Source organism: Aquila chrysaetos, chromosome 3 (genome assembly GCF_900496995.4).
Source record: "Aquila chrysaetos chrysaetos chromosome 3, bAquChr1.4, whole genome shotgun sequence".
NCBI lineage: Eukaryota > Metazoa > Chordata > Aves > Accipitriformes > Accipitridae > Aquila > Aquila chrysaetos.
Genome location: NC_044006.1, coordinates 394,675 through 420,224, shown reverse-complemented (window position 1 = coordinate 420,224; position 25,550 = coordinate 394,675). Strand labels below are relative to the sequence as shown.

The following is a 25,550-nucleotide window of genomic DNA, read 5'->3' as shown; positions in this document are numbered from 1 at the left end:
CACACGTGAGCCCACCCCACACATGACCGTGGATGTCCAGGGAGGGGAAATGGGAGGAGGTGTCAAGAAGGAACCGAATCACCTGGAAATGCTGCGGCTCTTCCTCTGCCGAACGGGGGGACCCCCCTTGGGGACCACAGCTGGCGGTGGGGCTGGTGAACCCCCACAGCCTGGCTGGGTGTGCAGGAGGGTCCTGCTTCGGACAGTGTGGGCACGTTGTTGTTGGGCAGATGGGGCTGGGCAAGGGGCAGCCCGAGGGGCTCGGGGCAGGCTCTGCCCTGCTCCCTGGGGGTGGTGGAGCTGCCTGCAGCAACACTGGCAGTGCAGATGCCCGCATCCCTGCCAGCATCCCTGCTGGCACCCCTGCATCCCTGCCAGCATCCCCCCAGCATCCCCCCCGCAGACAGGCAACACCAGGAGGCCCAAGACAGTCACATTTATTAGTGCTCCATGTCACTCCCTGCCCACACCTCCTGCTCTCCTGTCCGGGCAGCTGCCGGATCCTGTGGCCGTCTGTCCTGCCCTGCCCAGCCGTGGGGCTGTCCCCTCCCCACAGCCACAGCCCCCACCTGGCCCCTGGGGTCAGAGCATGACAGCCCCAGCCCTACCCCTGCTCCAGCACTGCTGGCACCCCTGGGGGGCACCCACTCTCACCGGGGGCAGATGCCAGCATCGCCGCCACGCTCCAGATCTTGGGGTTTTGGGGCTGCTTGCCCTGCCCAGGGGCTGAACCCCGCTCGGGGCTGCCCCCGCACCCGTCCCGCATGGGGCTGGGGCCAGGGGGGGCACTTGGCGGGGTGCCCTCGCCCTCGCTGTCCTCGCCGTCCGAGGCACCGCGCAGTGCCCAGCCAGCCTTATTCTCCTTCTTGAGGCGCCGGCGGGCATTGGCAAACCACGTGGAGACTTGGGTGAGGCTCATCCGGCTGACCACGGCCAGCATCACCTTCTCCCCCTTGCTGGGGTAGGGGTTCCTGGGATGCCGTGCCAGCCAGGCCTTCAGCGCTCCGGTGCTCTCCCGCGCCGCTGCCTTCACCCGCCCCGGCTCCGCGGGCAGCCCCAGCGGCACCTCGTAGGCTGGTGAGACCTGGAGGGGGCAGAGGGGTGTCAGGGCAGGACGGGGTGGGGGGCACCTGCAGCCAGAGGAGAGGGGCTGGGGGATGTGGGGGCTCAGCCCTTCGTGCATGGCATGGGAGGGGGCAGAGCTGGGTCCTGCCCATCCTTGCCCTCTCCCGTGCCCGGCACTGCGCACTCCAAATGGCCAAGGTGCAGGAGGGTGCAGGGGGATGTTGAGGGAGTGCAGGGGGACCAGGACAGCAGCTCCCCAGCCCCGACCCGAACCATCCCACACAGCCCCAGCCCGGTCCCAGGAGGGGGGGGGGGGGGGGGGGGGGGGGGGGGGGGGGGGTGGTGTTGGGGGTGGGGGGGAGGGTGGGGGGGGGGGGGTCCCCATGTCCCAGCCCCCCAAGAGCTGCCGTGCAGCACTTACCGAGGGCGCCAGGAAGCTTAGGGGGGGCGGCAGCAGGCTGTAGCCGGCCAGCATGGGGCAGGGGCATGGGCAGGGGCAGGGCAGTAGGGCTTGGGGGGGTCCCTGCAGGGCCCCCCATGGCACCCCGCAGCCCCCCGGCTCTCGGCCTGGACTCCCCTCGCCCTGAGGAGCTGCCATGCTGCAAGGAGAGGAGCCGGGGAGCTGCTCCCGGGTGTTTTATAGCTGCCGGGGTCCGCGGTGACTGACAGCTGATTAGGGGGTATTAGCACCCACGAGAGTGGCAGCAGGGATCTGGGGCAGCTGATACCTCCCCCTCCCCAGCTAGTGTCAGGCAGGGACTGGCAGGGAGCATCCCCCGCCTGCCCACCACCAGCCAGGATGTGGCCAGGACCCCCCGCTGGCCCCCCAACCCTGCGTGACCCCAGCACAGCCCGCAGGGATGGGGTGCAGTCGCACTGGGGGCCCATGTGAGCCCCCATGGCCACGGGGACGCAGCGCATATGGGGACCCACATGGGACACAGCACAGCCGGGGCTTTATCGCAGTGCCAAGAGCCGACAGTCCCCGTCCTTGACCCCAGCCCTGACCTGGCCCCAGGGCAGGGGTCGGCAGAGCCCCCCGTGCCACAGCGGGCCGGGTTATAGGGCCGGAGGCCAGCAGGAGAACTTGTGCACAGCCCAGTAGGGCTTGAGCTGTGCGAGATGCTGCCCCGGAGTCTGCTCCTCCTCCGGCTTGGCCAGGTCCTCGCCCAAGCCCCAGTGCCGCAGTGCCTGCAGCTGGATTCCCCGCTCCAGAGGGATGAAGGGGAAGGGGCCCCGCAGCCCCAGGGACCCTTTGCCTGGGTGGGCACTCAGCCCCGCAGGCACCAGGGCTTTCCTGCCTGCTGACAGAGCAGGGGCAGGCAGGGCAGCGGTGGGCAGCTGCACAAGGGGCCCCGAGAGCCCACGACCCCCTGAGCCGCCCGGCTCCTGCCACTCTGCCTCCCGCTCAGACTGGGATTATCCCACAGGTTGTATCCATCGTTAAATACCGACTAATAATGCTCTCAAGATATTAAATATGTAACAAACCCGCTTAGCGCTGGCTGGGGACGGAAAGGGGAAGGTCACTGGTGCTAATGAGCCCTGCCGCATCTCCAGGCACCCCGCAGGTCCCCGGTGATAGCAGAAGGTCCCAGGGCCGAGGTGCCGGTGCTGAGGGGACCCCAGCTCCCACAGTCCCGCTGTGCCCCATGGCCAGAGCCCCAGCAGCACCCGGAGCTCCCCGTGTGCAGCAGCCAGGAGCTCTGGTTCCGTCCACCCCAAACCCATCCCCACCTCGGGTTGGTCCCGTGCTCTTGGCAGCCCCAGGCGTGGAAGCCGCAGGGCAGCCAGGATGCCTGTGCCGCCAGCCAGGAGGGGATGGCGGGGCTGGATGGCACCAGCCCTGGCCACGACCCTGCAGCAGCCCCGTAACCTTGTCCCCGCAGGACTCCTGAGCCCTAATCAGTGCCGCGGCAGCACCGCAGATCCGCTTTATTAGATAATGGGGCAGTAATCTAGGAAAGCGCCTGCGGATTGCTGCGGCGTGCCTTAACCCTGCGCGGCACAGCTGGAGAGGGAGGGCCACGGCCAGCCATCGATGTGGCGGATGGACACAGCTGGATGCTGATCGAGCCACGGCCAGGCACAGCCGCACGCCGGCACGACTGGGCATGGACAAGGCGGCAGGCAGAGGTGAAGGCAGCGGGATACAGCCGCGGCCAGGACAGAGCCACAACCAACTGCGGCCGATGCTGCTTGCCCAGGGGAAGTGCGGGGCCACCCACTCCCCACTCCCCCAGCTGGGCAGGTCAAGGGGTCCAGTCCACAGCAGCCCCGGTGCCCAGGCAGGCTGCTACCTGCAACCCTGAGGCAGGGGATGAGCAGTGGGCTCCCTGGAGCCGGTGGGCACCCCCAGCAGCTAGGGCAGGGAGGCTGCTGCTGTCATTTCGGGCAGAGCATGGGCTCTGTGTTCACAGCACAAGGCCCGGTGCCGTCCCCGTCCCCTGCACGAGCCGGATGGGGAGCGCGGCTGAGAGCCCAGCGATCACACCGCACCAGTCCCGCAGCCACGGGGCTCCTGCCTCACAGAAGCTCTTGCTGGAGTTGGGTGGTTCTAGGTCTTTTACCCCTCCACGGATAATCAGTTTAATGCAAAAGCATAGAACTAAAACTCTGAGATTAGCTGTTATAATCACATGTAAATACTTCCAGACAATCCGCTCAGGGAGGGGCGGCGTGTGTAGTTTGGGACAGAGTTACACGGGATTTAGGCTGTTTACCACTCGATTAATTTCATGACTCCAGCCCCAAGCCCACCGTTGTACCAGCTGCCCGGCTTGCTTCCCAGAAGTCAAGGTCACTCAGGCGGGAGGAAGCCGATAGCAGAGGGCAGCCGCGTCTGCCGGCAGCAACCTGCCCGGCCCCAGTGCCAGGCTCCGGGGTCCCTGCGGCCCAGTCCCGGAGGAGGCAGCGGGAAGGCCAGGCCTACCCGGCCCAGCTGGCTGGGGGTAGGACCACAGACGCTGCAGGCAGACGCATACGCAGGTTTCAATCCCTTTTTATTCATAAGCATAGTCAAAGCTTGAGAATGTCAGAATCGATCCCCTCCCGCAACCACCTACAAACCAACTCCAGAGTCCATCCCTCTTCAGAAGAAAAATAAAACATCTTCCACCTATGCTTCTTCCTACCCTGGGTTCCTCCAGTCCAAAGCCCTACTGCTGCCTGCCTGCAGGCCGGAGAAGCCAAGGGAGGGACGGCTGCCCTCACGCCAGGGCCGCACACCCCACAGCTGTGGAGCGGGGAGCGCGTGGCTGCAGCTGCACACACACCTCTCGTACCGTACCGTGCGGCTGCACTCTCTCCCAGGATCCTCGCGTGCTAGGCAGACGTCGATCCGAGTTTGGCCCACACAGACATTATTCAGGAAAAGGGATTTCAGACCATCAAGTGCAACAGGCAAAGAGACTGTCCACACGAGAGCGCTGCCACCGCGCAGCCTGCCTCAGCGCCTCGGCTGCGGCGCAGTCTCTGCTGGAGACAGCTGCCTGTGCCGGAGAGGATGCGCAGGACCCTCGCAGCAGCACGCGGCCAAGCGGCAGCATGCCCCGGCCGTGGCGCGCTCAGACACGTCCCTCGTAGCCCCGAAGCAATAAGGCAACTGCTGGCTGAGGAGGCTCCTGCCTGGTACAGCTGTCCTGCTCAGCACGGGTGTCCCAGCGCCAGCCGGGCCCGGCCCCGGTGCTAGTCCGCCAGCGTGATGACGTCGTAGTGGATCCCCTGCTGCAGCTGCTGGATCTGTTCGGCCGTCGCCTCGGCGGTGAACACGCCCTGCGCCTGGGCCATCGCAGCATCAGCCACTGCTGCAGAGGAGAGGGGAGTCAGTGTCTCCTCGTGTCCAAGGGCAGGGGAGAGCAGGCGGCTGCCCAGGGGCCCCCCTCCGTAGGTAACGGGCAGGAGTACGGGCAGGAGTACAAGAGCACAGGGGCCACCGCGCCTCGTGCGGGGCTCCAGCAGGGAGCTTAGCTCCCGTTAACTCTGCACACGTCAGGGTGTCTCCACCCTGTGGAAGCTGCTGCACCTCCCAGCATGGCAACTCATCTCCGGGGGAAGGGAGCTGATACTATTCCAGAATGGATACGCTGGGACCAGCGAAGATCTCCCCTCAGACACCAAGGCTGGCCGCTTCCCAGAATTACAGGGAGGCAGGCAGCAAGGTGGCAATCTAGCCTCGCCAACCCCAGACCTTCTGCCAAGGACTGCTGCGCGGCTGCCTACAGCAAACGAGCAGCCTCTGCAGGCAGAGCTGGGCTGAGACCACAGCATCGCAGTGGCTCCTAACAGGCATCGCAAACTGCCCGGCAGGACTGGCACCCTGAGACCCGGAGGGAGACAGGACTGCCAGAGCTATGCCAGAGCTCAGCCCCGGGGCCCTGGTCCTACCTGAGACTGCCGAGTGTGCAGCTGCCTCCAACTGCGCCTGGGTGACAAGCTGCTGCTCAGGTGAGACAGGCATGTACTGGATCTGCAGGGAGGAGAGAACAGGAGAGTCTGGGAGGGGCAGGGTCCCTCCTGGAGTGCTGCTCTGGCCACAGCTGCTGCAGCAAATCACCAACCCACATGCACCTTCTATTTCACATCCCTCCCTCCCTCCATCTCCACCCATGCGCTCAGAGCCCGTCTCATGGCAGTCCCGTCAGCTCCAGCCACCGTGTCTGGTCCCCTACCTGCGGCTCCTGGAGGAACTGGCTGCCCTGCTCGTACTGGATGTGGGTGATCTGACCATCCTGTACCTGGGGACAAGAGCTGCAGTGAGGCTGTGTCAGGGCTAGTGGGCGTCCCTGCCCCTGAACAAAGCTGTGACTTGAACAGAGCAAGCCACAGGGCGCAGGAGGCCCAGCCCCACACATGGCACCCTCATGAGCCCCATCCACCATGCAAAGGGAGCAGACAGCCTGAAGCTTACCTGGATGTGATGTCCTTCCGGGACAACAACATACTCATGGGGAAGCAAGTGCTGTACACCATCCTGGGCAATGATGTACTGAACCTGCAAACACAGGGATTCAGACCCAAAAACATCACTGCTGCCCATCCCCTACACCGCAACAGGGCTGGTTCTTGCCTGGCTTCTGTGCCTGTTTCCACCCCGCCTCTCCCCACTGCCCCCAGCTCTCCCTGCTCCAGCTGCACAGAATCTTTTGGCTCTTGGGAGTTGCTTCTCCCTCACCTGGTTGTCAGAGGTCACTAAGTGCTGTACTGTCTGTCCGTCGGCAGTTGTGATCTCCTGGATGTAAGTAGCCTCCTCCTGCAGGTCAGCAAGCGCCCAGTGCTGTCAGTGGGGGTGGGCCTGACCACAAGCCCTCCGAGAGGAGGGAACCCACGCAACTTGTGGGGAGCGGCCACACAGGGCGGGAGGATGAGACCGACGGGCCCAACTCACCTGGCTCGCGACGCTCTGCTCCTGCGCGACGATGATGTGCTCCTGCCCCAGAGCCTGCTGCAGCCGCTCGGGAGCCAGCACCGCCTGGCCGGACTGCAGAGCCGCTGGAATGCAGAGAAAGCCAATGCAGACACTGCTGGGGCTGTGGCCAGCCCCTGCCAGGTGCCCACCCCAACAAGGAGCACAGGACAGTCTCTTAGCTCTGCTCACAGAAGGTCAGAAACTAAACCAAACTCTCCCAACAAGAAGGAAACCAGAGGTCACTGTGGGCAAAACACAACCTCCACATCAGACCATGAATTCCGCTTCCCATTTCAGCCACGAGCTGCTCACAGCACCACTGCTCCTGCAACGTACTGATCTATTGGGACCTGCTTGGAGCAAACACTGGACCCCTAGTTCTGCACAGAACCACAACAGTCAGCGCCTCATCGGGAAAGCTCCCTTCACCCAGCCCCCTTATCTTTGCACCCACCAAGTCCTGCCACTGTTGGCAATCCTAATCTTCAGCAGGAATCTCCTGGCCCTGACCTATCTCAGCCCTGCTCAGTCCCCAAGCTGGGTGAATCCCCGCACAGGGCTCTGGCCATAGGAAACCCACAGACCACCCCTAGTCACAGGGACACATCTTTACTCTGCAGGGTGGCCAGTGTGTCCTCATCGCTGTTCAGGATGATGGTCTGCTGGGCAGCAGCTGCAGGTGCCCCTGGCCTTTTCCCCTCCGAGCTGTGCAAACGCTGCATGTGGAACTTGAGGTGCCCATTACGGTTGAACCTACGGGAGGAACAGAGCGAGGTGGAGTTCACCACGGGCAGCACAGGGCCTCTGTGCTCTCTGCAGAGACCCAGGCCATGAGTGCCACAAGCACATCCTACAACATGGCCCGCCCCCGCTCCCAAAACACCTCTGTCAGGCCCAAGTACTGAACCTCCCTGTGCAGAAGTTCCTTGGAGACAAAGCTGGGTCCACCTGCAGCAGGAACCGTTCTCAAGGGCAGAGTCCCCTCTAACAGGGGACTGCTCCCGGGGGAGGGTCAGCACAGCCAGCTCTTTGCCAACATCCTATCTCCTCTTGAGCCTTGAAGAGCTCTACAGGATCTCTCAAAGCAGCAACAACCTAGCAGGCTTCACTCACCTCTGCCCACAGATCTGGCAGGCAAAGGGCTTCTCGTTGGTGTGCGTCAGCATGTGCCTGCGCAGGTCCTTCTTGTTCTTGGAGGCAAAGCTGCAGTGGGTGCACTTGTGTGGCCGAAGGCTGGCATGCTGCACCATGTGGCTCTGGGGGCAGAAGGAGAAGTGCAGGGTCAGAAAGCCCCCGTTTCTCCAAACGTCTCGTTCCCAGGGCTGCTCCGTGCCAGGGAACCTACCCGAACCTCCGGCCAGAGGGCTGCAGTGAATGGACAGTCGGGACACTTGAAGGTGCTGGGCCCAATGTGGGCTCTCTTGTGACTCTCCATTTCCGCTCTCCCTGTGAACATGGCTGTGCAAATCTTGCATGAAAACTTTTTGGCTGTGGAAATCTTGCACGAGAGCTTCTTGGCTGTGGAAACCTTGCATGAGAGCTTCTTGGCCATGCCTTGGAGCGCAGGCCACTTGACCTTTGGGGATGAGATTTCCTGTCCCTCGGAGGCTGGGGATAAAGACGAGTCCTTCTGGAGCTGCCTGGTGACACACTGCACCAGGGGCCACTTGACGCTGGCAGGCTGTGCCTCCTGGCCCTCCGCAGGCGAGGGAAAGGCAGCGTCCCCGCTGAGGGGCTGAGAGAGAAACACCCAGTCACACCTGCTCACACTGCTGCCCGAGACGGGGAGAAAGCTCAGCTACTTACCTCAATGTGATGGAACTGGCTCCCTGGAATGCCGGACGACATGATATAGTGATTGTTATGCTCCTTCAGAGCCTCCTCTGTCATCACAGCTTCACTCACCACAACCGCATGGGAGGTCTCCGCAGGGCTCTCCTCTTCACTGCTGGAGAGGACAGGGTCAGGGAGGATCTGCCTCGTCCACCTCACCACTAAAGCCTCCTCATTTGAGGTCAGAAGTCTCCCCACTCCTCCCATACAGCTGACCTGTACAGTGTGCCTGAAGCCTGAATCTCCTCACTGATGGGTGTGATGATGCTGTACTCTGTCGTCCCGCCAAAGGGGATAGTGATCTGCTGCAGCTCTGAGCCACCCAAGGTCGCCTCCTCGTAAGCCTCCTGCACCAACGTCTCCCCAGGCTCTGCCATATGCAGCGTCACCAACTTCTGCTGCTGCTGCTCCTCAGAGTCTATCTCTGCCCCCTCCTCCTGTGCCTGTGGCTCACAGGGGGCCTGTGCCTCTCCCGAATCACCTGGCTTCACCACTGCCACCTGCAGAGGGGACAGCAGCTCAGCCAGAGGAAGGCAAGACACCCCCTGAAGTGGAACAGGGCTAGGCACTGTGGAAAGACTGTGGAAGGCTGGGAAGCCTCCCCCTGCCACCTCCTGGCAGGCACGGTACCCACCCCCCTGCTCAGCCCTCCTCACCTGCAGCGAGCCCGTGGCCAGCTCTCGCTGAGTGCTCATGTTCAGCAGGAGATCCAGGGCGGTCTGCGTGGCCAGTTCTGCTGATCCAGCCACATCTGTCAGGGTCAGAAGGGGAGAGTCAGTGTCCTGGTTTCAGCTGGGAGAGCTACTTGTCTTCCTAGTAGCTGGTATAGTGCCATATTTTGAGTTTGGTATGAGAATAGTGTTGATAACACACTGATGTTTTCAGTTGTTGCTAAGTAATGTTTAGTCTAAAGTCAAAGATTTTTCAGCTTCTCATGCCCAGCCAGCAAGAAGGCTGGAAGGGCACAAGAAGTTGAGAGGGGACAGAGCCAGGACAGCTGACCCAAACTGGCTAATGGGGTATTCCATACCATGTGACGTCATGCCCAGTATATAAACTGGGGGGGACTGGGGGGTGGGGGGAATCACTACTTGCGAACTAACTGGGTGTCGGCCAGCGGGTGGTGGGCAATTGCATTCTGCATCACTTGTATATTCCAATCCTATTATGTATATTTCAATCCTATTATTATTATTTTTGTTATTATGATCATTATTATTTTATTCTTTTCTGTTCTATTAAATTGTTCTTATCTCAACCCACGAGTTTTACTTTTTTTTTCCGATTCTCTCCACTGGGGAAGGAGGGCACAGAGTGAGTGAGTGGCAGCACGGTGCTTAGTTACTGGCTGGGGTTAAACCACGACAGTCAGGCACGCGCTGGCCCACCTCTTCCCCATTCCCACTCTCTTTGCTGGGACCTCACCCACCTTGTTCGTAAATGATGGTGGCCCCTCCCAGGGAATCCTGCGAGAGGATGGGGGGCTCTGCTCCCGGTACGGCCTGGACCGCATGGTAGGTGACAGGGCCAAGAGGTGCCTGTGTAAGAGAGAAAGCTGACAGCGCGGCCGGAGCCAGTGAGCACCAGGAGGAGCTGGGGCGCGGGCAACGGCACTCACCGGCGGACTTGCCTCTGGCTCAGCCGGGGCCTGCACCTGGCTGTGCTGCTGCTTCAGCTCCTCGATCTGCTGCAGGGTGAAGAAGGGGCGGCGGCGGCAGGGCGGCTCCTCGGGGTGCCTCTGTGCCCACTCCTCGAAGGAGTCGGGATGGCGGCAGTGCACGTGGAGGCGCAGGTTCTTCTTGTGCTTGGTGGTGAAGTGACAGAACTCGCAAGCAAATGGCTTCCCTCCTGCAGGACACAGGAGGCGGGAGTTAAACAGGAGTTCCCCGAGGGACAATGGGGAGAGCAGACAGGCTCTGACTGCCTCCTGGAGAAGCAGGGGGCGTAGGACGTTGGCGCACGGGACAGGCAGGCAGCTCCTCTCACCCGTGTGCTTGACAGCCATGTGCGACACCAGGAAGTCCTCCCGGAAGGTGGAGTACTTGCAGAAGCTGCACTTGTAGGGCTTGTCGTTCATGTGCGACAGCTGGTGATTCAGCAGGACCTTTTTGTCCTCGCAGACGTAGTCGCAGAACTCACACTTGAACCTGCCAGCACAAAGCCGCCTGTCACACGGGCAGCAGGGACCTTCTGTCCTCCCCTCTGAGGGGAAGCCAGGACACAGGCTCTACCAGGGCATGCCACAGGCTGTTGCCAGGCTCCTACCTGCGGTTGGCAATCGCCTGTATGTGCGTCAGCAGGTGCATCTTGAAGGTGTAGCGCTTCTTAAAGGACTTCCCGCACTGCAGTGAAACAAAGCAAAGCAGCACTCACCTCCCGTCCAGTCTCACTCATCACCAGCCCTTCCCCAGGCTGCGTCCCGCCCCTCACCTTGTCACACATGTGGGGTTTCTCCGTGCTGTGCGTCTTCATGTGCTGGGTAAGCCTCTTCTGCATGGGGTAGATACGGTTGCATACGGGGCACGGGAAGGAGTTCAGCTTTGGGGGCTGGAGGGAGAGCACGAAGATAAGCTCACCTGGGAGGGGCTCACCAGTTTCCTTACCCTCTCCCCACTGCAGGACCTGGGCTGCCTTTCCTCAGGTGATCCAGAAACACTGCCTTCAACAAGGCACCAAGAATTTGTGGAAGAACCAGACATGCCTCTTCCCATATAACAGTGCTGAGAGACAAGACAACCGGGTACCCAAACTCACCGGATCAGCTCTCTTCTTCCTGAAAAAGAAAGAAGAAAACCCCCTCATGTCAGCCACATCCCAAGTCTGAGCTCCCTTGTACCCAGACACCAAAACTGCCCGTTTTGGAAAGGGCAGGGGAAGGGGCAGCCGTGGCTGCCCTCCCAAGGCAGGAGGAACAGTGTTAAGTGTCATTCAGCCAGGCTGCAAGACAGTCTCTAGGACTGCACCTCCCTTACCTATCCCGGCTGTGCACTGTGGAGTGCCGGATGACGTCCTTCTTGTACACGCTGGTGTAATTGCACTCCTCGCACTTGTAGGGTTTGCTGCCCACGTGGTTGAACATGTGTTCCTGCGAGAAGCAGAGTGGGAGCCGTGAGACCTGGGGCTACCAGTCACCCTCACAGGTACAAGAGCAGGACAGACAGCGCTCACCTTGAGGGAGGACCAGCGCCGGGAGCGGTAGCTGCACTGAAGACACTTGAAGAGCTGTGGGTCATTGGCCTCGTGCGAGTTGACGTGGAAACGCAGATCATCGTGCGTGAGGAAACGTGAGCCACAGATCCGACACAGGTAGGGGCCTCATCAGGGGCTTGGGTGACTTGTAGTAGTACCTGCGGAAACAGGATCGGGGCTCAGAGCTGTGGTGGCAAATGGGCTGGACCGGCCCTGGGCACAGGCCAGACGGCCCAGCGCCGGCTCAACATACACCCCTCACCTGCGCCCCATGTACTTGCGGTATTTCTTGCCCAGGAAGCGGCGGGAGGGCCGCCCTCGCCTCCTGGGGATGACATCTGCATCCTCAGGGCCTGTGTTGGAGGAAGGGTCCTTGTTCTCGGAATCAGACTGGCTGATGCTGGGCTCTGCCAGGCTCTCGCTGGTCCCGTTCTCCAAGCCAGAGGAACTGGCTGCTTCTGAGTTCTGCAGCTCACGGCTCGGTGTGCTTTGGGATGTCACTAAGGGCTCCACCTCCCCTCCTACTCGACAAAACGCAACACAGCTCTGTCACACACCCTTCTGGCAGGCTCCCGGGAGCTCAACTACAGCTCCCTGCTCCAGCCCAGCATGGGGCTGCTGCCTCCCACTTCCCTCACCTTCAGGCACATCCTGGGGCATGTCCTCCAGACGTGGAAACTTGCGGGGTCTCCCCGGGCGTCGACGTGGCCTCTCCTCGCTGGATGTGGGGACAGTGCGGCTGTACTTGGGCTGTCGCCCACGGGGCTCATCCTCAGCTGGGTTATAGTCACTGTCCTCTGGAGGTAAGTGGCCCAAATTGTCAGACAGAGACTGGGAAAAGACTAAGCTATGTAAGACGTGGGGAGGACGAGTCCTACCTTCAGGGTCATCAATAGCACCAGCATCCATGATATCATCCTCCTCTTCTTCTTCTGGGACCTCCTCCTCTGCAGTCTTTGGAGCAGACCCCCCCTTTCGTGAACGCCCCTTCTTCAAAGCCAGAGCTGAACCCACTGCCACAGAGAACAGAATGAAAACTCTTTACCAGACTGTATAGTTGAACAGGTCCTTACACTCATACTCCCCACCTTGTTTCTTCCCCGAAGAGAGCAGAGCCTGTCTGCAGTAAGATAAATTTTCCTCAACCCTTAGCACACACCTGGCTGGAAGTGCCGCTCTTTCATGTGGTTAATTAGCGTTTTCTTGGAGACGCTCTTGTACTGACACATCTTGCACTTGAACTGCTGCACCACCACCACCTCCATCATCTCTTCCAGGGTCTCCATGTCCGGCTGGTCCAGCTCCTCCCCACCATCCGCCTCTCGGGCCTGATCTGGCTGCGTGGGCAGCTCCAGCACTTCCAACTGCTCGGAAGGGTCTGAAGGACCGGGATGGTCAAGGCATGTGGAGGTAGGTCCATCAGCAACAGCTTCTATCGCCAAGCTATTGGCCAGAGCAGAAGTGGCCATCTGGGACACCATGGGGGCACCTGAAACATCAAAATCAGCTCAGCCAAGGAGCAGATCCTCACCTGCATCCAAGGCTCCACCCACCCCTGGGGCACAGGGCTGAACACGAGCTCAGTAACAAGCCCCCAACAGTCAGCACATCCCCAGGAACTCTGGTACAGGGGCTGTGGCCGATACACCTGGGATACCCGCTCCAGGCCTCACCCTCGCTGAAAAGGCTCAGGGGCAGAGGCAGCCACCGCAGGACACCCCAGAGCATACCCTTACCATCATCGGGCCCCTGCAGAATAAGGTACTGCGTAGTCTCTGCCCCACCATCCTCTGCGCTGGTCACAGCGATGCAGCCTGGGAGGAAGAGGAGAGTAGAGTGGTAACTGCCAGATGTCGGGCTGTAGAGTCACGGGCTCACTGAGGCTCTTCCAGCTTCAGACACAAGTGGGAAGGAGCAAGGAAGGTCTGGCTCCAGGGACGGAGCCAGCCCTGGGCTGCTGGCACTGCGGCTGAAGGAGCAGCCGGACACGGAGGACTGTCCGGCAGCCACGAGCTCCTCGTCAAACCCTCCAGCTACTGCAGCAAGGCAAGAAGCGTAAACCCCCGCTGACCGAGATGCATACGTATGCATGTACATATTTCCCCCTCACCTCCCAAGGTCTGGCACAACAGCAGCTCCCTTCCCCAGCCCCAGCCCCAGCCCCCTGAGCTGTTTGCACGCAGGGCACTCGAGAGGGAGTGTGGGCTGGTGTGCCACACGTGCAAGCAGCTGGGAGCACACACTCACTCTGGATGATGTCAGGCCCAATTGTAGACTCGATGATTTTATCGATGGCAGAACCTAGGTCCGAGGAAGTAGACGCGGTGGAGTCTGACACGATTGTGGCCCCGTCAGTGATGACGCTGGAGTGGACCAGGACTTGTGGGGACTCCGACACCATGATGGACTGGCTCACAGTGGAGACACTGGAGACCAAGGTGGACTGGGCGATGGAGGATGAATCTGGCAGGTAAATCCGGGGAATGGCATCTGTGCTGGAGCTGCTCTCCGACACCTCTTCCTGGCAGGAAAAAAAAAAAAAAAAAAAAAAAGAGGCCAGGAGAGCTCAGCTGAGAGACCTTTGCCAAGCCAGGCCCTTGGGGGAGCCAGCACATGCCAACGACACCGGCGCATCCCTGCAGAACTGCCAGGAAAGGCATCAGAGCGATTCCTTTGGTATCGCCAAGGACCCCGGACCTCCAGGGCTGCTCTCGCTACCGAGGAGAGTTCTCCTCCTCAGCCCGGCAAGCAGACACCCAACCGGTAGCACAACAGCGCCTGCCGGGGCTGCCGAGCTACAGGGCTGGCTCCCGAAGCCGACTTTGGCAGAAACGTCTAGAGACGCCCTCGGGAACCAGAGCCGCCTCCCTTCCCCGAGCCGACGGCCGCCCCACCTTCCCCAATAGCTCCTACCAAGGAGACCCCGCTGCTGTCGGAGCTCTGGCCCACGCCTGAGTCGTCCGCTCGGGAGAGGGGTCCGGGGGCCGAGGCGGCGTCGCTGCTGTCCGCCGACACGGCCTCCGAGGTCCCGACGCCCAGGCCGCTCTCGGAGGGCTCCTCCCGCGCCGCCTGCGGGGCCGCGTCGCTGCTGCTCTCCACCGCATTCTCCTCCATGCCCGCCCTGCCGGGGCCGCCTAGGCTCGACCTGAGGGGGGGAGGCCGCCGCCGTCGCCGTCAAGGCCGCGGCCCGCCGCCGCCGCCCCGGGCGGCCCCAGGGGGGTCCCGGGCCGCCCCTGGCGGCACCCGCGGAGGGGCCGGAGCCGCCGCGGCCCCATGCCCCGGGGCAACGGGGGGGTGTCCCGGCCGCCCTGGCGCGGGGCCCCGTCGCCCGCCCGGCGGCCCCGGTCCCGTCATGCCCCGCGGCCCTGCCCGGCCCCCGGCCGCCATCTTTGCCGCGGGGTCCCCCCCCCCCCCCCCATCCGCCGCCTCCGCGCGCGCGCACACGGCGGGGCGGCCCCCGGGTGCGCCGGGGCGGGGGGGAAAGCCGCCGCCGCCGCCGCGGCGGGGCGAGGGGACCCGCCGCCCAGCCGCCCGGCCCGCCCGCCCGCCGGCCCCGCGCCCTCACCCGGCCCTGCCGCGGTCCCACCGCCCCTCCGCCGGAGCCGGCATCACGGCGGCCGCCATGCCCCCCCCGCCCTCGCGCCGCGCAGCGGTACGGCCGCGCGGAGCCCCGCGCCGGGACTACTTACCCCGGCGCCCGCCCCGCCTGCGGCGCTCGCCGCCGCGGGGACGCGGCTCCTCGCTCCGGCCGCCTCCGCCTCCCGGCACCGAGCGGCGCCGCCCGCCGCCCGCGGGCTGGGGGAGGCCTCGGCGCCCCGCCGGGGACTACTTTCTCCGCGGAGGGATCGTGGAGAAGGCGCCGCGGTTTGCGTCATTGCGTCACGAAGCGGCGCCCGGGCCCTGAGCGTCGGCGTCGCGCCGGGTTGCGCCCGTCACGTGACGAGAAGGTGGAAGCGGAAATGGCCGGGGCTTGGGGCTCTCGGTCCCGCCGCTCCGCTCCGCTCCCCGCCTGGCCCGGCCCGGCCCGGCCACGCCACGCCGGCTGTGCCCTGCAGCCCGCAGTCGGAGCCCCATCCCGCCGCGGGCGGAGCGGGGACTCTGCGGTACCGACCAGCACCGCGCCCCGCGCCCCGCGCCCGGCCCGGCCCGGCGCTGGCCCGGCGCTGGCCCGGCGGCGCGTCCCCCCAGCCGGGCAGCCGCACCCTGAGCGGTGCCGTGCGGCCCCGGCTCCCTTTCTGTAGCCCACCGTGGGCACGGAGCTCGGCGCGGCTCCTGGTCACTTCTGCGGACCCAGGTGGGGCTGCCCTTCCCCGGAGCGACCCTGGCCGAGCTGCGGGGGCCTCTGCCCCGCCCGTCCCCGCAGGGGGCCCGGAGCCTTGCCGTGTTCAGCCCCGGCGGTCACACGGTCTCAGGCTGTTAAGCGCTTTCCCTCTTGTTCCCTGGTGTGGGAATGGTGCCTGCTGTAGGTTTGCTCTGTCTTACAGAAGCCAGGCTGTCCTCTTTTGATAGCAGTTCTGCAGCTGAGCAATAGCCATCTTCCTCTCTTCTCTTGCTAACCAAAACCTGTTGTCCGGGTTGGTTTACACCCTGCTGCAGATGGCGATGGGCCCCCAGTTTGGCAGGCCTGGGTTGGGTGCTGGCAGCACCTCCAGTGCCCGTGCTCAAGGCAGACAAGCTGGGGGGCTGCTCTGCACTGGCCGGGGGCTCCCAGCACGCTGTGGGTGGTGGGGCTTCACCGGTACCTCCTGCCGCCGCGGCGTCCCCCCAAGGATGCACTTGGGAGCCTGCTGCTGCCCCAGCTCTCCGGCAGTGCCGTCGAGTGCGGTGGCGTGCCGTCTCCTCCAGCTGAGTTCAGCTGTGGACGGAGAGCCTGGGCTCGGCCTCTGCTGGCCGAGGCCCCTGGCCCAGCCAGCCCCTGCTCCGCACCGACATCTTTAATGTTCCCCTGGTTTGGGTGGCTCCTTGCTCTCACCAGTGTTTTCTCGTGCTGCAGTGCTCTACTGAGAAAGTCTCTATCCCGGGTTTTCTCTGGAAGAAAGGCAGCCAGGTTGCGCCTGTGCTCTTTGGAGGCTAGAATGTGTTTGGGCCGAACCTGACTGCTCAGCCCCTGTGGAAGGGACCTGCTCGCTGAGTGAGGGGGGACGGGGCTCCGCATCCCAGCCAGGTCCCAGGGCTGCTGGGACTGAGTCAGCCCGCAGTGCGGCTCTGTCCGGAGCAGGTCTGGGTGGGCAGTTTTATTGTCTCACTGGCCAGAACGGCCGGTACAGAGCTGGTGCTGACGTGGTGCCAGCTGCGGAAGGACAGACAGTGTCTCATCTGGCACAGGCTGTGAGCACGGAATTAGCCTGCCAGAAATCCGAGTGGACGGGTGTTGGACGAGCGGGGTGGGCCGGATCAGCACTCTGCGTCGTTTGGTGGTGGTGCTTCTGGTCCGGGGCGAGGGGGGCGGTGGCTGGATTCAGCCCCCCTCAGCCTGGGGCTCCTCCGTGGGGCTCTGCAGGTCCCTCGCATCCATCCGGCACCTCTTGCCCCTGGCCGTGCCGTGTGCCCAGTAGAGGCAGCAGAGGAGCTGCCGCTGAACTGCCAGCCTGGTGCACATGCATCTTCCGGCTCTTTCTCGAGCTAATTAAATACATTCTTGAAAGGTTTATGCCCTCGTCTATCACAGGGAGACAGCATCAGTGAGACCCGTCCCCGGGCTGGCATGAGCTGGGAAGGGGCTGGCTGCACGAGCGCTCATGCTGCAGCAGTGCTGCCTGACAGTGACTCGGGTGCCGAGTCCCCGCGCGCAGCTGGCTGCTGCGATCACCGTCATGCCAGAAGCCGAGAGAGGCTGAGGGCTTGGGGTTTTTTCCCATTACCCCTCTTTAAAGCAACGCTGTGTAGCTCTGCAGTTGCTGCGTGGGAAGTGGAGCTGGGGAGGACGCAGGGGGCTCCTGTGGCTAATGCCCCCTCTCTGATGTCCTCTCTCCGTAGCTCATGCTGGAGGAGCCTGGTGCTGTCTGTGACCGGCCGTGGGTCTGGCTCCATCTGTGGGCTTGGGGTGTCCTTGCGCTCCCTGTTGGGGGAAGCTCTGCATTTCTGTCAGAAGGGGGGTTGGAGGAACCCCTGGCAAAAGCTGCCTCCCAGGCAGAGGAAATGGGATGGATTCATGTTGGACTAGCAGGTGTCCTCTCTTTTTGCCTTCAGTCAGCTGCTGTCTGAGACAAGCGAAGGATTTTCCCAACGGGTGATGGTTCCAGGGCAAAGCAGCCTGACCTCTGGGAGCCCCAGGGGCTCGCACGGATCCTCCCGATGCTGGCTCGACTGATGGAAAGTCGCTTAAAGCTTCCCTGTTACCCTGCAGAGATACCCCATGTCCTTTGTCTCAAAGGTTTGTACCAGCGGGAGCTTTGCTGAGATGGGTAACCTGCTATTTTTAAAAATGCTCCGTGCCCCCGAGCAGGGGTGAGCGGGGAATTTCCAAGCCAGGCAAAGCACAGCTCCCGTGCTCTGCTCTGGAGACACAGCTCCTCTCTGATAATGCTCTGCCATGGCGGCTCCTGTGCCTGAAATCATTTCAGGGCCAAAGAAAACATAAAGAATGTCAGCAAGAGGCTTAAGAGAGTCCAAAAATGGATGCGGCACGCATTGGTTGTGTGTCCAAATACTTTAGCAGGGGGAGCGCCAGGTTAAAGGCCTTTTGGGAACAGGCTGAGAAGACAACACAAACGCTTGTGCCTGGAGAATAAAGCGATAAGACTCAAGTGGGATATGAAGCTGATTTTTAACAGGCCATCCCACGCGGTGGAAATTTTCCCAGCTCCATGCTCTCCAGCCTGGATATGACGCTTGGTCGGAGCTACAGCCAGACAAGCTGCTGCTCGGGGCAGGGCGAGAGCGCGCCGACCCAGTGACTCTGGTCAGGGTCCTGCTCTCACCGGCGCCCCTTGGCCACGTTGGTCTGCCCCGTCCCCGGCAGCGGTTTGTTGGCCACGCTGACCTGCCTCGCTGGCTTGCCCTGCTCCCACAATAGCTTCCCCGTGAGCTAATGGCTTCGGTCAGTGTCCCAGAATAGGTGGTGGCTTGTGCTGAGCACCGTGCCCAGGGCAGTGCCCCTCCAGCCTCCCTGCAACCCGAGCCCCCGGACTTCCACAGTCAGTGATTTTGTCATCCATGCTGTTTGTTCCTCCTCATTTCCTTTTTTCTTTTTAAAGAAAACATTGCTGGCGATGTTTGTGTAGCTGCAGGGCATTAATCCACATCAACCAGGCTCGTATTTATATCCCACCTGGGAAGGGCAGTTGCATCAGCACATTTTGTAAAACAGTTGAGCAAAACAGCCCTTGCTGCAGGAAATGGGTTTTTCTTCACACCAGATTGCTTCACCACTCAGCTCCTTCCCAGCAACAGTGGCTCCTGAACAAGGCGCCTGGGGCTCTCCCGGGGGATTGCTCCATGCCGGGGTGGCAGCAAGCCGGGATAGCTTCCCGCCGGACACCACTCCGGCCCCTCTGCCGTGTGCTTGGGCCTCACTGGGCCACCAGCTCTTCTGCGGGGAGCGGCCTCCCTCCGGTGCCGGCTGTTCCTGCCGGGATCTCCGCTTCCCAGGGCACTAGCGCGGGTGGGAGTGTCATAGGATAATGCCCCGTTTTCTGTGGCCACCAAGGCTGCGGCTGAACCCGTGGCCTCAGCCGTAATGCCACCCTTGGGCTCGGGCAGGACGCTCCCGAGACAGGCAGGAGCCGCTCCCAGCTGCTCCCCAGGGGGTCGGAGGAGCTGACAAAAGCCCGTGGTGAGGCCACTTATATCCTCGCAAGGTCCCCTTGGCAGGAGGCGGCTCGCTGGCCCCGGCTCTGCTCTGCCGGCGGCTGCGCCGTGGGCTCGGAGGGGCTTTCCTTGGGGTGAGGTGGCACTGCATGGCCAGGCTGGCTCCGGACAGAGCGTGCAGCCCAGCTCCCTGCCGGCACTCCTGCTACCGCTCTGCTGGGTGGTCCTGCCTGCTGGAGGGGGCCGTGGTGTCCTCGTGTCCTGCTGCCTTCTGGGCCGTCGGTGCCTGCCGTCCTGCACGCAAGCTGGAGCAAAGGCAGCGCCGAGCCGTGCCGAACGCTGCCTGTCCTGTGTATCTTATCTTGTGCCCAGGTCGGAGCCGTGGCTGCCGTTCCCACAGGGCTTTGGGACCATCGACGGCCTTTCCAGGACGCGTTTGGAGCTGCTGAAATGCAATCAGCCGTGGCTGCGGTGCTGCCTGGCCCCTCCTCGCCTGCCAGAACGGCTGCTGCTGCTGGTTGGTTTTTTTTTTCCCCTTCTGGAGGGATCCTGTGGCTTCCTTCCCAGAACCTGAGACCTCAGAGCCACGGTCCAAGGCCACCGGCTTCCACCCTCTCCTGTGCTGCTGATTCATCACTGCTGGTTAGTTAAAAAAGGGTAATCAGCAAATTACTGAAATATAAGTAAAATAAACAAGGTGGGCAGGAGAACTGTGTGTGTAGCAGGGCCCCAGAGGCCTTAAACGCGTGCTGTGCTGGGCCGTTCCCATCGCCTGCGCTCATCGCCTGTGCAGGGCTTCGTCCTGCCGAGCACCCGTGGAGTGGGGGAGCTCGGTATCCCGGTGCTGCCACAGGGGCTCCCAGCCTGCGCCGGACCAGCAGCCCTGCCCGTGGCCGGTCCCCCTCAGAGGCCAGAGGGGCCCTGCAGCTTTTGCACGGCGGCGGTCCTGTGCCCCACCAGGCAGCGACCGGGTTTGGTGTTGGTCTAGTCGGTCCCCCCTGCCTCGTGGGAGGGGATCGCCGGACCCCAGGACCAAGCGGGCAGGCTCCGGGGCTGCTCTCTGCCCGCGTGGTCTTCAGAGGTGCCCGCAGGACTGGTGGCTCTCGCCTGGGTGCTCTCAGCCCTGCTCCTCCCCTGGCAGCACAGCAGCTCCCTTGGTCCTCAGTGCTCCCGCAGCCCGGCGGCTGCCCTTCCTCCCCTCCCACGGCACTTGTGCCTGCAGAAGAGGTTTTAAAAGGTCCCAAGGGTCGTGCAGCCCCGGTAGCTCCCCAGCTAATGGCCAGGCTGTTTGCCGTTCCCTGGGCTGCCTGGGTTTTGTCCATATGCCTGTGTTGACAACTGAGCTGCTCTGAATTAATTTGGCAGCAAGCGTTAGAACAGTTGTCAAATGTTTTACTGAAATCCGAGCATGTTGCATCTACCACTCTTCCTTCTGCTTCTTGTAGTTTACAATTAAATACAACGAGTTTTGCCCATATTTCACCTTCTACAAACCCCCGCTTCTTATTCCTGAGCCGTTTCATCACTGACAGCCGGCAGGTTCCTGGCGCCGCATTGTCCCCTTCGCGTGCCGGACAGGCAGGCAGGTTCGCCGTCATTGTCACAATTGCTGCCTCTTCCCATTTTAGCAGGCAGCTGCTGTGCCCGTCTCACTGTCGGGGAACAAAGCGCTGCCCACCCATGCTGTGCTGTGCTGGCTGACGGTCCGGCACAGCAGCTGTGCCTCGAGGAGTCTGCGGCTCCAGCCCTGACCTGCCCCACTCCCCTCCCGGCCCCTGCCTCACCCCTGTGGGGCGCGGGAGACGGCATCCACGGACCTGATCCGGCAGGTCACCCCAGAGGGGATGGCTCCGGGTGGCTGAGGGGATGACAGCAGCAAGGCTGCCTGTGGACACCCCTTCCCAAAGCCACCACAGGTGACAAAGTCTCAGTGCTGTCCCGTGCAGCCCATGGGAGCCAGGGCAGACCTGGTCCCCGAGCCCCTCTCACGTGCCTGAACGCACTGTGCTCCTGCTGCTGGCAGGTGGGAAAAGCTTGGTAGAACAAAAGTTGGTCAAAGCCAGAGGCAAAGGCTGAGACGGGACAAGGTTGAAGGGATGGGAATGAGTTTACAGCAAAGCAAGTCATGAAACACAACAAGAACCCCACGGCGTTTGGAGCTCTCGCACCCATTTCCTACAGCCCTGGGGCTGCCGGGCTCTCCACCATGCTCTCCGGCAGATGGGACGGTCTGGGCTGTTTTCCCTCCAATTGAATACAAAGGCAATTTTGGATGCCTCTGCCAGAGGCTGACTCGTTTCTTCAAACCCTTCCTGGATTTCCCACCTTGAGGGCTTCCCAGCAGACAGGAGCATGGTTTCCTCTCCATCCCATGGTGCTGGGGTTGCGCTGTGTAGCAAGGGCTCCACACAGGGGTCTGCAAGGCACTGGGCCCCCTCCCGGCATCGGCAGGGCCATGTCCGCCAGGGATGCTGCCCGGCTGCCTCGGCACAGGCTGTGCCACCGTGCCTGCCGCCGGCCCCGGTGCCCAGAAGAGCAGAGCACTGGGTGGGAGATTCCTGCTCCAGCATCCCTGTGGGACCCAAACAGACGGGGGTTCCTGAGGTGCGAAGGGGCCGGGGAAGGCATGGAGGAGGGGTGTTCCAGCCCGATGTGGGGAGGTGACTGTGCCGCTCACCTGGGTGCCTGGAGCCGGTGTGACGGCCGGGGGGATCCGTCATGTGCGGTTTGCAGCTGGGATCGGTGCTGCCGAGTGATGAAACTGCAGTGCTGGTTTCAGTGCCTGCAGGGTGGAGGTGATCCGCCCGGCTGACACCAGCTGCGTCATCCTTGTCCAGACAAGAGGCTGTGGAGAGCAGCAGCGCTGGGGCTGGGGAGGCAGCGGGGCTGGGGGCCAGGACACCGCCTCCTGCCTGGGGAAACAGGAGCGAAGGATTCGCAAGAAGCTGGTGTCGAGGGGGTGGGGAGTTCCCCAGGTGAGGCAAGGGACAGGCAGGGTCTGGCAGGAACAGGCAGGGAGATGAGCAGGTATATCCACAGAGCTTCGGGCAGGCAGGGAAGGCATGCGGGGCTGGGGACCGGCAGTGCCGGGAGCGCTGCAGGGCCGTGGCACGCGGTGCGGTTTGCCAAGAAGGGTCCTGGGTCCAGCTGGAGGATGCGATCCCAGCCCACGCACGGCCTGGCGTCGGGGCAGCAGATACGGGAAGCGTGTGCAGGAATGTTGTTTCTGTCTGGAGACCTTGAGCAGGAGCAATGGGGCTTCCAAGTCTCTGACGCAGAGCTGCTCCCTGTGCCTTTGGTCCCGCTCCCGTGCCAAGCGTCCCCGTGCCCGGGACACCATGCCGTACAGCGGGCCGGTGCTGGCCGGGGCAGCCGGCGCGCGGGTGGCAGCTCTGCCTGGTTCTGCCGTGGCAGCCATGGCACTGGCGCTTCCTGTGGCAGCTGCCGGGTCCGAGCGGCTCCCTGCCCTCCACATGGGCCATGCTTCCCCGCGGCGGCCGGTGCTGTGCTCTCCCCGACCCGGCGCTGTCTCACCCGCACAAGATGCTGACTCCCTCCGGCCGTGCTTCCCCTTGCCGCCGCACTCCTGCCCGGCCCCTCACGCCAAGCGGGCGTCCGATGCTGTCCGCACGCCTGGGCCTGCCCTTTGCTCCCGCGTCCCCCCTGTCCCCTGCCCGGCTCTTTGGGTGCCCAGGTGTGAGGCAGCGACTGTGGCAGCCGGGTGTCCCCTTGCCACCCTGCTCCTCAGCTCTCCCGCCACCTTTGCCACCCCGGTGCACCCCATGGCTGCGGATGTCGGACCTCCCCCCTGGCCGGCTTAGTGCCGTGCTCCCTCCCTGGCTGGCTCCCACCCTGCTCACCTGCGCTGGGGGAACAGAGCTGGGGAGGGTCTGGGCCCAGCTCTGGGGATCCCTGGCTCCATCCAGTCCCCCCAAACCTTGCTGCTGGCCCGGCCGGCACCTCCCGGCTGGAGACCTGCACCCTCGCAGAGGTGCTGCCACGTTCCGTCAGCCTCTGCCCCGGGCAGGGCTGCTGTGTCCCCGCCGGCGGGGATCCAGGCAGGCGTCCGGCCCCAGCCGGGGTCCCAGACCAGTTTCCCACGGGGGTCTCCCTGCAGTGCCTGCCTATGTGAGGGTGGCCATGAGTAAGGGCGTGGGAAGGGGCTGCGGTGGCTCTTCCTTCCCCTTTTGGCAGCGGCGGTGGTGACAGGCAGCCTCGTGGCTCGGGCAGCCGGCGGGGATGGAGGATGTCCGCATGGTTTTTTCCATATCATTCGTCCTTACACGGGCTCTGGGTGTAAACGGTGTCCCTGGGCAGACATGGGCTGGGCACAGCGCCCAGACGTTCCCGGGGTCCCTGGCAGCCAAAAGGCCTCTCCTGCCTGCTGCGCTGCCCGTGCTCACCGCTGCCCTCCTCTCCCACCAGCGGCAGCGGCTGCCCCGAGCATCCCTCCGCCATGTGCCCATGCCAAGGAGCCCGTGCCATGCCCCAGCTCCCCGGCCTGACCCCACAGCTGGGCTGGCCAGGGCTGCCCCACACAGGACCCCACACGGGGCTGCCCACCGGGTTCATGCCAGCAGCACCGAGCCCATCCCCGTGGAGTTCCCCTGCCCAGCTCTGAGGTTGCCGGCGCTGCCAGACACGGGGGTTTCCCTGCTGCCCCGGCCCTACCCCTGCTCCCTGTGGAGCCTCCAGAGAGTCACCAAAAAATCCCCCGGGCTGGTGCCAGGAGGAAGCTGGCGAGCGGGGCTGTGAGTCAGTGGGAGAGGCCGGGCCCGGGGGCAGAGCTGTGGCCAGCAGACCCCCGCTGGGACTCCGGCCACCCAGCTCAAGGATGCTCAGGGCCATTGGCCCGAGCACCCTGGGTGCACCCTGGAGCCAGATGGGGCCAGACAGGCGTGGGTTTGCTGGGACGGGCTGCGTGGCGTGCGGGGCCTTGGCTCTCGGCTCCTGCCATCGCTTGCTCCGAGCCCCCTCTCTCCTACAAGCCCCATCCCTGCCAGTGCTGCTCTGCTCTGCTCTGCTGGGCCATGGCTCTGCCCTGAGGGGTGCCGCAGGAGGCACGGCGCTGCGCGGTGCGGGCAGTGCCGTGGCGGTGTGCCCAAGCTGTGGGAGCTGCAGCTCCTGCATGCGGTGGAAATGAGGGATGGGAATAGCATGGGAAAGGCCCAGGGATCTGCCACAGCGCTGGGGAGACCAGAGCTCGATCTGGCCCCCCTGGCTGCACCCCAGCACCAGTGGCAGACGTGCCCTTGCCCGGGCTGTCCCAGGGGTGCTTTTGCATCCAGCTCCCACACCAGTTCCGTGTGCTGTGGGCTGAGGTCCTGGCAGCCTAGAGAGCGGAGAGCATGGAGCGGTGCCTTGCTCCCCATGCGCCCCAGGAGCCATCAGCTGCGGCAGGGGCCTCAGGGTGCCTCGGCACAGCCCCGTCCTCGCCCCGGCTGCTGGCCAGGCAGGGGGCATTGGGAGCCGCTGCCTCTTGCCTTGCAAAGAGCTGTGCCATGCACAGGGGTGAGGGGCGGCAGGCTGGACTCTGCAGGGAGGGGAGGTGGTGGGGGTGGCCGGGCTGCAGGGGGTCCCAGGTCTTCGTCCCACCGGGAGAGGGCTGCACGTGGGCACCGTGGGCCGGACGTGTGTCTCGCCAAGGCGCAAGGACGGCGGCTGCTTGTGGAGCAACTTCCTTTGCCGAGGAACCGGAGCTGCTCTTGCAGGGCTGCGGTGGGGAGTGAGGCAACCCCACGATTTCTCAGCACCGCTTCCTCCCGGCGGGGCTCGCGCTGCCTGTGAGCTCCCCGCGCCTGGCCGACCGTGGCCCTGGGGCTGCATCCCGCTGGCATCGGCAGCTCCCCTGCATGCGGCTGGGTCGGGAGCAGGGCTGCGGGACCCCGGCTGGGTGGGGAGGGGGTCTGGGGCAGAGCCCGTGCCTGGGGTGAACCCCCTCAGTGAGCCCATCTGCCCCACATGGGCAATGCTCCCCCAGGGGTGAGCCGTCCCTTGGGCATCGGAGCTCCTCTGCAAGGGCACGGGGCAGCATGACCCCTCTCCTCTCACCAACCCCAGCCTTGCTGGACGCCGGCGTAACCTGTTTGTCCTCTGGCCAGGCCAGGAGCTGTTTGTTCGGCTCAGCCAGAGCCAGGGCGATGCAGGGAGGGGGTGGCTGCAGGGGCACAGCCTGGAGCCTTCGGGACCTGGCAGCACAGGGCACCAGCAGGGATGGGGTGGCCTGGGAAGATTGTCCTCCCGAAGCCAGCTGAGGGCTCAGCAGGGACCTGTGAGCCGGGCGTTAGCGAGACCTGGGGAAGGGGAA

General features: G+C 63.6%; 3 protein-coding genes and 1 long non-coding RNA gene across 6 annotated transcripts; 1 reads left to right on the top strand and 3 right to left on the bottom strand.

Moving 5' to 3' along the window:
- Window positions 1–421: 421 nt before the first annotated feature.
- Window positions 422–2,090, bottom strand: LOC115339465 (iroquois-class homeodomain protein IRX-1-like). Its single transcript, XM_030009501.2, has 2 exons — window positions 1,487–2,090; window positions 422–1,084 (listed from the first exon to the last, which is right to left on the bottom strand). The coding sequence occupies exons 1-2, from the start codon at window positions 1,661–1,663 to the stop codon at window positions 605–607; spliced, it is 657 nt and encodes a 218-aa protein (XP_029865361.1). The 5' UTR covers window positions 1,664–2,090; the 3' UTR covers window positions 422–604.
- A 1,960-nt stretch (window positions 2,091–4,050) lies between these two features.
- ZNF335 (zinc finger protein 335) lies at window positions 4,051–15,150 on the bottom strand. The gene is given in 31 exon segments (XM_030009839.1): window positions 4,051–4,871; window positions 5,452–5,533; window positions 5,736–5,801; window positions 5,975–6,058; window positions 6,239–6,340; window positions 6,435–6,517; window positions 6,520–6,555; window positions 7,086–7,225; window positions 7,586–7,728; window positions 7,818–7,886; window positions 7,888–8,207; window positions 8,275–8,417; window positions 8,522–8,805; window positions 8,962–9,056; window positions 9,735–9,843; window positions 9,924–10,153; window positions 10,292–10,452; window positions 10,571–10,647; window positions 10,736–10,852; window positions 11,060–11,078; window positions 11,278–11,390; window positions 11,474–11,617; window positions 11,619–11,652; window positions 11,772–12,015; window positions 12,133–12,291; window positions 12,373–12,507; window positions 12,654–12,983; window positions 13,231–13,308; window positions 13,742–14,015; window positions 14,408–14,639; window positions 15,060–15,150. Coding segments are annotated over 31 exon segments (4,281 nt in total). The 5' UTR covers window positions 15,119–15,150; the 3' UTR covers window positions 4,051–4,752.
- A 1,767-nt stretch (window positions 15,151–16,917) lies between these two features.
- Window positions 16,918–19,950, top strand: LOC115339995. The gene is made up of 2 exons (XR_003922885.1): window positions 16,918–17,867; window positions 19,616–19,950. It is a non-coding gene; the product is annotated as an uncharacterized LOC115339995 (long non-coding RNA).
- LOC121233208 lies at window positions 19,802–23,474 on the bottom strand. Of its 3 annotated transcripts, XM_041122689.1 has the most exons (3): window positions 21,921–23,474; window positions 21,569–21,815; window positions 19,802–19,879 (listed from the first exon to the last, which is right to left on the bottom strand). In XM_041122689.1, the coding sequence occupies exons 1-3, from the start codon at window positions 22,723–22,725 to the stop codon at window positions 19,822–19,824; spliced, it is 1,110 nt and encodes a 369-aa protein (XP_040978623.1). In that variant the 5' UTR covers window positions 22,726–23,474; the 3' UTR covers window positions 19,802–19,821. The 3 variants fall into 3 exon arrangements, with proteins under 3 accessions (XP_040978623.1, XP_040978622.1, XP_040978624.1); XM_041122688.1 differs by lacking the exon at window positions 19,802–19,879 and having other exon boundaries at window positions 20,619–21,815; XM_041122690.1 differs by lacking the exon at window positions 19,802–19,879 and having other exon boundaries at window positions 20,619–21,659.
- Window positions 23,475–25,550: the final 2,076 nt, after the last annotated feature.

Excerpts from the sequence above, each read along its gene's own strand:
- LOC115339465 (XM_030009501.2), bottom strand. The coding sequence starts at position 1,663 with ATGGCAGCTCCTCAGGGCGAGGGGAGTCCAGGCCGAGAGCCGGGGGGC. Across the intron at positions 1,085-1,486 it reads TAAGCTTCCTGGCGCCCTCG|GTCTCACCAGCCTACGAGGT; the intron begins GTAAGTGCTGCA and ends TGCCCCCTCCAG.
- LOC121233208 (XM_041122688.1), bottom strand. The coding sequence starts at position 22,725 with ATGGCCCATGTGGAGGGCAGGGAGCCGCTCGGACCCGGCAGCTGCCAC. Across the intron at positions 21,816-21,920 it reads CACCGGCTCCAGGCACCCAG|GGATGCTGGAGCAGGAATCT; the intron begins GTGAGCGGCACA and ends TGGGTCCCACAG.